This window comes from Cicer arietinum, chromosome 6 (assembly GCF_000331145.2).
Source record: "Cicer arietinum cultivar CDC Frontier isolate Library 1 chromosome 6, Cicar.CDCFrontier_v2.0, whole genome shotgun sequence".
NCBI classification, from domain to species: Eukaryota; Viridiplantae; Streptophyta; class Magnoliopsida; order Fabales; family Fabaceae; genus Cicer; species Cicer arietinum.
In genome coordinates this window covers 30,791,813-30,803,439 of record NC_021165.2, presented here as the reverse complement: position 1 = coordinate 30,803,439, position 11,627 = coordinate 30,791,813, and the positions used below count along the sequence as shown (strand labels likewise).

The 11,627-nt window shown below is 27.8% G+C and overlaps 2 protein-coding genes and 1 pseudogene across 5 annotated transcripts; 1 reads left to right on the top strand and 2 right to left on the bottom strand.

The window, feature by feature from the left end:
• The first annotated feature begins 406 nt into the window (after positions 1-406).
• LOC101489454 (uncharacterized) lies at positions 407-2,623 on the top strand. 4 transcript variants are annotated; one of them, XM_012717519.3, is made up of 2 exons: positions 407-565; positions 2,170-2,623. In XM_012717519.3, the coding sequence occupies exon 2, from the start codon at positions 2,173-2,175 to the stop codon at positions 2,404-2,406; it is 234 nt and encodes a 77-aa protein (XP_012572973.1). In that variant the 5' UTR covers positions 407-565; positions 2,170-2,172; the 3' UTR covers positions 2,407-2,623. The 4 variants fall into 4 exon arrangements, with proteins under 4 accessions (XP_012572973.1, XP_073226415.1, XP_004506642.1 ...); XM_073370314.1 differs by having other exon boundaries at positions 563-682; XM_004506585.4 differs by lacking the exon at positions 407-565 and adding an exon at positions 708-1,608.
• Positions 2,624-3,156: 533 nt separating this feature from the next.
• LOC101489984 (heme-binding-like protein At3g10130, chloroplastic) lies at positions 3,157-4,277 on the bottom strand. The gene has a single exon (XM_004506587.4). It carries the CDS (start codon positions 4,054-4,056, stop codon positions 3,310-3,312), a length of 747 nt encoding a protein of 248 aa, XP_004506644.1. The 5' UTR covers positions 4,057-4,277; the 3' UTR covers positions 3,157-3,309.
• A 2,001-nt stretch (positions 4,278-6,278) lies between these two features.
• Positions 6,279-7,881, bottom strand: LOC113787009 (large ribosomal subunit protein eL36x-like; annotated as a pseudogene).
• Between the last annotated feature and the right edge of the window lie 3,746 nt (positions 7,882-11,627).

The following is an 11,627-nucleotide window of genomic DNA, read 5'->3' as shown; positions in this document are numbered from 1 at the left end:
CTTAAAAATACAATCAATAAATTTATCATGTGTATTGTTTAATGTATATTTCCCAATGTAATTTTAAATTATTTTATTTACTCAATTATTTTACAAACACAATATACTCGTACAACACGAGTTTCACACTAATACTTCTAAATTTCTAATTATTTTTAAAAAATAAAATTATCCTAATTAAATATCACAAAATTTATTTTAATTACCTAAAAATCAACGTTAAATATCAAAAGATTTTTTCATCACAAAAAATCCTTTAAAATGCTTCCAATCATAATTATTTTTCATATATCTCGAACGCTTAACCTAAATAATCCACGATAAAACGATTGACCTGTCAGCAAAAGAGATCGAGTGCGTGTTGCTTCATGGCTTACGCGGTAGACGTTTAATCCAACGGACACATATTCACGCAGACATGTCGCAAAGTGCCGTTTCAAGCCGTTAGATATCGTTCTCTAGAAACTTCTTTCGTGAAAGAGTGGGTTTCGTTTCTTACATTTTTTCGCTTTAGTTTCAACACTTCGTAGGTTTCTTCTTCACCTTTCCCTTTTTTCTAACACAGGTGACAAACTCTATCTAATTTTTCTTATATTCGTTATTTTTATTATTTAATTTTATCAATTTTTGCTTCTTCTTTTGATTAACTTGTTGGAGAATTTTGTGAGAAATTCAATGTAAGGTAGCATATCAACTTTGCAACCCGTTGACTCATACTTTTGTTATTTTCATGAATTTTGGTATTTTGGATAAATTTGACAATTTTATTAAGTTTTTGTGCATTTGATTTTGGATTTTAAGTAATCTTAGAATGTAGTAATTTCCTGATTTTTGCTTCTGATAAAAAAGAGTCATATTTAAGACACTTGCAGGGGAGAAAATCTACTTTGTTGTGTTGGAAATAAAATTTGTCATATTTTATATTAGAGATCATAAAGGATTTTCAGTGATCATAAAGGATTTTCAGTGATCATAGGATTTTCAGTAAAAGTATAATTTAAGTTAGTTTGATTTTCAGTGATGAAACTTATGGAGATTGATTGGTCTGAGATGTTTGTTCCTTGATCTATTTTGCATGCTTTTTTCTAGAAGTTGAATCCTTGTAATTCACTGATAAAAAAAAAAGATTTTATTTTTCATGCATGGTTGGATTTAGGATCAGTTATATTTGTGTAAACTACAGGGATTGAAGATAAGCAATTTTATTCTTAACCAGAAATGTTATGCAACTTGTTTAAGGTGATTTTGTGACATAGAATTGGAGTGTCTTGTGCCATTGAAAGTCTAAGAATTCATATGCTTTATTTTTCTAATAATTGGGGTATATTTTGCTGTGATTTTTAATTTTGTTGATGGGACAAAATTAATTTTAATGAAATTTTTTGGTTATATGGAGGGGATTGAGTTTTGATGAATGGGGTTCATATTGTACTCCGTGATCTGTTTTTATTTGGGGGGCTATTTTGCATGGTTTGTGCTTATGAAATTTGTTTGTTTTCTATTTGTGATTTGAGGTGATGAACCTGAAGGGGTTATGCTTTTGATTGGACTTTTGAGTTCTTTTTGAAGTGATCATAAGTTGGCATTTAATTTACTAGTGTTTTGAAGGTTGGTTTTGAGATATGATTATTTAGAACTACTTGTATTCATCTGAATATTTTAAATTTATGTTTGCACTTTTTCACTCTCATATTTGAGGTTTATGTATGGTTGTAGAGGGAAGGAACATCTTCACAACATCTCTTTGTATTTTTGCCAATTTTGCTCAGTGTTGTCAAATAGCGGCTATAGCATAGTGGTATTTGAACAAAATGCTAGTTCTTCGATACGTTATTTAGTTCAAAATGTTGTCTAATAGCGGTTCTACAACATTGTAATGTAGCGGAATTTGATCAAATAGACCATTTTCTGCAATTCATGATTGACAAATTTTACTTACAATGTACATTCTGTGTATAATGTGACACTAGTTTGTGTTTTCTGGAGAAAAGAATTGGAAAGTTGATAGAAAAAAATGAAAAGAAAGAACAATTTAATTAAATGATGAAAGAGACTAGGAGAGATAACTCTACTTCAAAGGATTTTTCTTCATATCACATACAATTAGCAAACTTAAAATCTTTCTTTTTTATTTAGTACTAAGGTCCACACCCTTTGTGTTGCTTGCAGAAAATGGGTTTCTGGACTTTGCTAGAAGGGTTTCTTCTCTTTGCAAATGCATTGGCAATTTTGAACGAGGACCGGTTCCTTGCTCGAAGAGGATGGACGTTGGCAGAAATGACAGGACCTCAAAGGAATTCTCTTAAAGGACAAATTATAGGACTCATCTACGCTTGTCAATTCTTGAGACTTCCCCTTATTCTTTTCAATATTATCACTATTATAATTAAACTCTTCACTGGATAGATAACTTGAATCGAGAGTGACATTGAATCTCTGTTGTGTTGTACAACATGTAAAAGATTTTAAAGTTTTATGCTCCGGCAATAGTTTACAATCCTATGAAAATTCAACTGAGTATAATTATAATTTGCAGAATTTATCAGTTCAGTTGTATCAGTATTGAAATTTTCTTGACTATCATGTACAAGTACTTTTGAACTATTCACAAATGTTTAAACTACAGCGCAGCCTTATCGCGATTGCTGATATTGCAAAAAATTGTGATCAAATTACGATACTAATACGATTGCAGAGTCATAAAAAACCTCGGCACTGCAACCACACTTGTGTCTGCAGACTGAATTTTAAACCTTGCAGCTTGCTTTAGTTTTTTTAGTTCGTGATAAATGAGTAACTATGGAACATTGGTTTAAAAATTTGAAACCCTTAGCAGCACACTTGTTTCGGTTTAAAATATGTGCACCAGAATTTGGATTCCAGGAAAACTGAATTTTGTATTGTTTCGGTTTAAAATATGTGCACCAGAATTTGGATTCCAGGAAAACTGAATTTTGTAATGTATGAATGAAATTAAATCCCCTGCCAATACGAAGATTTTGTTGACAGATAATGTGTATGTATCTTGTAATTGTTAACTGAATTTTTGAAATCTAACTCATCTAAATTTTTCATGTATCTAGTAAGTGCTATTTGGCGAAAGTTATCTCATCTAAACTTTTCAGGAAAAGAAAAGGAAAAAAGATACTACAAGCATATAGAACATTTATTTGCCATTTTATTGTGTAAATTGAATAAAACAACAGTCTTCATCACTACAACATATTCTCAAGTTATAAACATTAACAACATGAAGAAGTAACAACAGAATAACAGAAAGTACAGAAACCTTTGTAACATCTATCATATTCATTCAACAGGAATCATAACCTCATTAGTCCTGAAAACTGGTATAGTCCAAGGTGGATTATACCTAGCCAACAAAAAATCCCCAACAACCTTAAAACCATCTTTCTCCAAACTCAAACTCAACTTCTCCACCTTCTCCTTCACAACATCATCACTAGCCACACCTCCAAACTTCACCACTCCATAAACCCTCTCACCTTCTTCTCTTATCACAACCCTCTCATCAATAGGCTTAGGTGCCTCTTCACCTTTTCCATAGTTAGATGGCAAAATAAACTGCATAGTGACCTTCTTATTTGTCTCATCACCACCACTCTTTGTAACAACCGGTGCCGTCATCGGAATCTTCTCTGATAAAGTTGTTTCCTTTGTGATAACTGGTGCTGTCATAGCAATCTTTTCAGGTTTTGTGTTTTGAGGGTTCCCTAAAGCTCCAATATAATTTGCTAAAACCATAAATCCACCATCTTTGTTGCCTTTGAATTCTGATGGATCATATGTGACTTCAGCAGCTACAGAAGGTGCATATTTTCTGATTTCATAATCTTGTGTTGTTTTGATTACCTCATATTTTGGTGTCTCAACACCAATTTTTCCAAATACCATACCCATTAGGGATTGAGAATGGAAAAGGGTTTGATGAGAGTTTGAAGATATTGGTAGGAGATTTTGATGGGTTGTAGATGTGGCTTTCAATCCTTTATATAACAACGGATAAGGGATTTGAATTCCACGCAATAACCCCATGACGCATTTATTAATTTTTTACGTTTGATCTCAAATCAACGATATAGATAATTTTCAAATAATTTTACAATGGTGTAATGTGAACCGACCAATCTCAAATTAATGAAAAAGATCAATTAATAGTATAAATAAGTAGTTTTTTAAGAGTTTTATAACAAGGACATGTAAGTGATGGAAGTGTTAGCAATGTTGAGAACTCTATGAGGGTGACATGACTTTGAGTTTCTTTGAGAAGGGGTTAGCATTTAGAAATTAGAGATTCGGATTTTGTTTATAAAATGAGTGGTTGTTATTTTGCCATATTACCCATGTTGTTTGTGGACTCCATTTATCCATGACTCCATTTGTGTCATACTTGTTTTTGTTTCGTTAGAATTAGTAGAACTTTTCTCTTTTGTTTTTACTTACACAAAATTCTTTTGTTTTTTCAGAATATTTTTAAAATAGTGAACTCTAGATTGTCTCTAAAAAATTGTCGCAAGTTATCAACAATTCTTTAAAATCCATCACGATTTAGTGAAGTATAGGTGATTTATTTTAATTGGTTGTACATAATTTATACATTATTTTTAAAAAAAAACATAATCTAGAATTCCCCTTTTAAAATACACTTGTTGACCCTTAATTTTGTTGCTATATTTTTATATGTTCTAGTATGTCTTTAAATAAATAATAAGATAAAAAAATAATAATTTGTGAGACATTTTAAATTTAATTCAAAAATACTTTTGTTGTTTATTTTAAAATAGAATAATAATAATATTCTAAAATATAAAATGAAAATAATAAAAATAAATAAATAAATAATTATAAAAGGAATATTTATTTCTCTTATTGATTTATTTGAATATCTCTTAAATTAGGTAGTAGATTGGTTTATCTTTTAATTAAGAATTTCATTAAGGTAATTATTAATAGCAATAATAATTTCTTTATTTTACGCTAATTACTAATAATGAGTGATTTGTAGAAATATCGACTTTAATTTATAAAAAAAAAAAAACATAGTTTATTTTTTTAAATTAATAAAATATTTGTGCATTTATAAGACTGACATATGAAATGAATATTATTGTTATAAGAAATGAAGATTTTTAACTGTGACCCTTTAAATTATGCACTTTAATACTATTTTTTAAGATAAAATTTAAGAATATTATATCAATAAATCTAATTGTGTTTTGAGAAGATTCAATACAAAAATATTTATTAAATATGTAATTATTTTTTGTCCAAAAAATATATTATTGTTTGTGTAAAAAATAAAAGATACAATGAAGGGACTTGCTTGATAGATACATTCCTTTCAATTATTAAAAAAAAGAAAATTATACAATTATTTCATATAAATTTGCTTTTTTTTTTTTTTTTCTTTCTCTTACTAATTCTTTTTCGACAACCATTCAAGCACACCGGTGCAAATATCTCCAACTTACATCACCCGAGCAAAAATTAATAAGCAATTTCATAGTAGAATAAATAATTTCAAAAATAAGCAAGCAATTAATTACACATGAGGAAAATGTTCCTTAAAATTAGATCTAGTTTTCTATATAGGAAGAGGTTCCTTATATATATTTATATTATGTCATATTCTACAACCGTTAGTGGATGACAAAGGTCAATTACATTGTATATGTGTAGAAATTGATGTCTAGTACTAAAACCTTTTTACTTTTATTATTTATATCTATATATATATATATATATCTATAGAATATAGTTCAAATATTTTCTTCTTGTAAATATGAGATAATAATATTGTTTTATGTAAAATACTCATTCTCGTATAAGGGCAATTTCTATGTTATAGAATATTAACTCTCTTGATTTACTAATTAGATTTGAAAAAACATAACACAACTATTAATATTTATTCTCGTATATGAGATGTAAATATGATTTTACATAGAATATTTATTTCTATGTAGATGTAGTAATTTACATCGTTATAATATTAATTCTTGTTTATTTAGTAGAAAGAAAGTTATAATGTCTATGTTATAAACTATTCATCTATGTATATTAGATATAATTTCTATATTATTAAATATTCATTATCTTGTATTATACATAGTTTTTTATGTTATAAAATAAAGTTAAATACATCTTTAATTCTAATAAAATTGTAACTTTTTTATGATAACTTCGTTTGAAAAATGATTTTAACTCACATGTCTTAGTTAAATAAAGTACATTTCTCAATTGAACAAAAAAAAAAATACTTCAACTTATTCGTTAAAACATAAAAATATATAACAAAAGTACATATAAGACTTATTTCTTCTTCTCTCCTACTCCATAATCCCTAATCTTTCTAAGAATAATGAATATCTCTTCATGCTTCTTTTTTGCACGTTTGTGTGTTCCAATTTTTTCTTTACAACTGTGAGTTTCTTGTTATCTTTTCCGATCTTTGAGCAACTCAATTATATCTTCTCATAAGTCGCAGACCGCTAATGAGATTTCTTACAAAATACACTCTCTTATTTGTTTTCCCCTTGCAATTTGAGGGGTGTGGAACCAATTCCTTCTTAGTAACGTGACTCTAGTTCAATCCAACAAACAAAACAGAGTTGGGTTGTTTAGGAGTCGTTTCCCTATCATTTCGGTGAACTTAAATTTTTTATACTTTAATACTATTTTTTTAAGATAAAACCTAAGAATGTTATATAAACATGATGAATCTACTCGTATTTTGGGAAGATTCAGTGTAAAAATATTTATTAAGTTATGATTATTTTTTGCCCAAAAAATTTATTATTATTTGTTTATTTAATATTATATTTATTCTATTATTTGTAATAGATTATAATAATCGATAATGAAAAGAAAAGTTACAATTTGACCAAATTAATTAAATAAAATATTCAAAGAAACGAGTGACATGATAATAAATAAAAATAAAAAATTTAAATTTGGATGAAAGTATATTTAAAAAAATAACGTTATTAAAAATTCATTTTTTTATTTATAAAGTTATAAAAATAAAACATAACTATACACTTGTATTTTAGTCTTAACAGGTTACATAAATCACTCAAATTTTCTCCTAACTAGACAAACTTGATAGACTTAATTGCAGTTTTGGTCTCTCTATTTTAGCTAAATCACGAAAGTAGTTCCCCCATTTTATTTCTCCTCCATTTTGGTCCCCCAAACTGAATTTTGATCCAAAACTTGATGAAGTGACATTTTTTGAAGTCACACCACACCATTTATGATCATAGGTTTCATGTATAATTGTTGCACAACGAGATCTTGAGACATGATATGACTTAAATAAATGCAAAAAAATGAAATTTCATCAAGTTTTATACCAAAGTTCTGATTTGGGGGACTAAAATTGAGGAGAAATAAAATGGGGGGGACTACTTTCACGATTCAGCTAAAATAAGGGGATCAAAACTGCAGTTAAGCCAACTTGATAATACTTAAAAACAAGTCACTTAAGTTTTATCTCAACTAGATAAACTTGATTATGTTTATCATAAGACGATACTGATGATTTGTTTTGGATCTGATCACAATACTATTATTGAAATAGGTTGAATCAAGAACACACTTAAAAGTTTGATCCTAAAATCTATGACAAAGAGTAGTAGTGTGTTTCTTGATAATTAAAGAGAAATTTGATAGTTTTACACTTAAGGAAGTGAAATATGTTTGATTGTAGTCTCTTGGAGATTGCAACTTAAAGCATAATTTATTTATAGACTTGGGATAGCTCCCTATTGTTGTAAATGACACATATAACCAGAACACATGTCCCAATGTGTTGGAATATGCTGCTTGAATGTCCTTTTCTTTATGGATAATCATCATCTTCTTTGAAGATATTTATGATCATCATCTACTTTGTATGAAAATATCTTCATCAATATGAAGATATCCTCTTCTGTTTTGAACATGATAGAGGAGTTCGATCGTCCTCTTGACAGCTTGATACAACCTATCATAAGCTGTAAGGTAGATGTGTGAGCTTGCAATGAGTTATCATTTGTACTTATAGTACATAACATTCTCTACTCAACGTCCTTGTGTTTGAACATCTTCAAGTCTAAAGAATATGCACGAGTATGACTAAAAAATATAATTAAATCTTCATAAAGAGTTAATTTGTTTTTGCACACGTATATAGTGACAATTTGTCCCTTTTAAAATATTCTTTTTGCTCTTTGTGTCATATGAGAATGTTTTTTTGTACTATGATGTACATTTTGTCATTTATGTTTTGATTGTCATTAATGAATATCCTCACTTCTTCAATTAACGAAACTGATGATGAACACTTTCAATTTTGAGAATGATGAATGTAACACCTCAAATTTTATAATAAACTATTTTATTAATTAAATAGGATTTTAAATAATTAATTTGACGTTAAAATTATTTTATAATATATGTTAATAGATTTTGGGATTAATTTTTGTTGTATAGGTGCTTTATATGATATGCTAGTTTTATAAATATTAGATTAAATGTGCGATATAAATAATAAATATTTTATTTTATTATTTGATATAATTTTTAAAAATAATAGTACTTTAGTGTAATATTTTAAAGAAAAATATTTTATGCGATTTTACGTTTAAATATGCACGCAGTTATATTTCAATTATTTATAACTATTTTCTATTTTTAGTTTTTTTTAATAATTATCTTGGGATAGTAGGGATATTGTGTTTGATTTTCTTTATTTTTATATACTTGTTATGACATTGTGATTATATATATATATATATATTTACTATGATTTAGTAATTAACATAAACTATTGATTTTATACTTATTTATTTTATAACTTTGAATATTCTCTAATGATGGTAGTATTTTAATGTGAGTATTTAAAATAAAATAAAAAGTATCGTTAGGGTGATTATTTTGAATATGAGGGTTTTGATTATTAATATATTTAAAAAGATTAATTACTTTATTTTATAAAATATTACTTTGGAAATATTAGTAATATTTAGTAATTAAATCATGTTAAAAAAATGTTAAAACATTAGTTTTAGTAATTATTAGTTTTATTTAAAAATAAATAAATAGACCGATGGGTTTGACCCATGAACCTAATTGTTAATAAAATAAAACAAACAAAAAATGGGGAAGGGAGTTGGACGGCAGCTGTAAAGCCAAAGAGAAACACAACAACAACAACCTATCATTTGACATCGGTGATCGATAACTGTTCTAGAAAACTTTGTCTGATTTCATCCAAATTTTAGTATGTTGTTTCACTAATTTAGTTAGTTATTTAAACATGTTTTTCCATATCTTTAGCCATTCAAAATTCTCTCTAAAATATCCGACTTCTCTGTTTGTCAATTTCTTATTTTGCACCGTTCTTATTCATCGTAAGTCCGATTTGAGTGAACCAACGCCAAAACGATCGTGTGAAAAATGGTTATATTATCCACTGATTGGTTTTCTAATTTATTGTAAGTTTCCTTGACCGAATTTTGAAATTAGTTTTAGAATGTCTTCTCATAATTTATTTTTAACGTTTACCCATAAACTGTCAAGTTAGATCGATTGAAGGACAAATAGTCACTGAACAAATGTTGTTTGCTCGTGAAATTGTATTCTTGTGTGAAAGCGTCGAAATAAGGTAAGGGGTGAGAGAGCGTTTGAATTCACGAGTATAATATATTGTGAGATGAACGGGAAAACTGTATTTTTCAACGATTCATCTAGGGCTTGCTACGTACGGCAGTAGCCCTTGAGAGATAAATTAATTGATATGCAAGTGTGAAAATTGTGAGAATAAAAAGTGGAATAGAAATATTTATAAGGTGTTGATTGATTTAATTTCGTTAAATGTGTCTATTTAATATTGTTGTGATATTGAGTGTCGAATGAATTTTATGTATATGTTTGATTCAACGAGTTTATGTGATGTGTTAATAAAAAGTGAATTCATTTTGATAAGTTTATGTGATTATGATGATGTATAATTAATAACAATGATGTTATAAATTAGTGACAAGTATATGTGATGATGTACGATTGATGATAGTGTTGCTATAAAATTGTAATGAATTTATGTGATGAGATACGATTAATGATAGTGATGTTGTGAATTTATGATGGGAATATTGAAGTAACCCCATAGTTGGTGAAATAATTGTGATTCCAATTTGTGTTTGAGATGACGGTCTTAATGGAGTATCATGGGTCAACGGGAGAGAAAATAAATATTAAGAATTTGTGAAGTGAATATTATTTTGTCATCATATAGGTAGGGTCTGACAAGCCTATTGATTTTGGGGAAATACAACTGAATGAGCTTGATCGTGGCGGTCTGTTATTGAGCCTTAAGGCAAGATTGTTAGACCTTAGAGGTATTCGAGTGGGGAATTCATATGTGACTTAGAGGCAGCACTCCAAATATTGGGAACTACCATGCAACAGATGTTTACCTCGACTGTCGCATATATGTGTTTTAGGTTGAGTTGAGGGGATCTATGAGGACATGACCAATTTGAATTGTCCGTCCATCGGGATGGTGGCATAGTATCAAGCCTCCTAACCAAGTACTTCAGAGTTAGAATGGTACCACATTATGAATTAGAGTCTAAGCTCATGCATAGCATTGCATTTTCTTATGATTGTTTTGTTGTGATTAATATGTGTCGTGTGTGATAATAATTTTTCTTATATGATTTAATGTTATAGTGAAATGTATTGATTTTCCTTGAGTGATTTTGACTTTATAATGTTATGTTTTTTCTTGAAAAATGTTTGTGTAATGATACAGTTCATTTATGATTAATTGTGTGTTCTCCTTACTTATATTATACTATTAACATGATTTTGAAGCTCATCTCCTTCGTTGTTTGTGTTTGACTGATTTGTCCATGCGTTTGCAAAATCGCAGTTATTACAGATTAATGAGTCTTGAAGTTCAGGTTTGGGAGAAGTTCAGTTCTGATAGATGATATTGGGAATGAGAGTCATAAATGTATTTTTATTTATTTAATTAGAAACCACTTTTTGGATGAAAATCTTATATGTATGAATAAACTTTTAGAATTAAGAAATTATAGTTAAATCAAGTTTATGGAGATTGCATTATTTTATAACATATTTTACCTCAACAACGATTGTTGGTTACTTTACTAAGGTCGATATTATCATATTAAACTATTTAAAAATTTACTATAAAGTATTATCAAAGTTTTTTTTTTAAGTAAAACTATTGAAAAATAATATTTTCTTTTACATATTGAAGTAAAATGTTCATACATATGTACTCTTGTGTATTTGTAAAAGTGTTATATATATACAAGTATTAGTGTAAAATCGAACGTTATTTAATATAAAATGTCAATTTAAATTTATAAACATCTGTTCAATGCATGATTTTATATATTAAATTATTATTAGTGGTTTATAATTTTCTTCAATTTTTCTACAAGCACTTAGTAGTAAAAAAAAGTCAAAATAAAATGCAATTACACTAACAAAAGTAAAAACAAAATAAAAAACCTATAAATTATAGGGATGAAAACAAAAAACAAAATTAATTTTAGTTTGCAACTTTACCTAATGTATAATAAATTTCT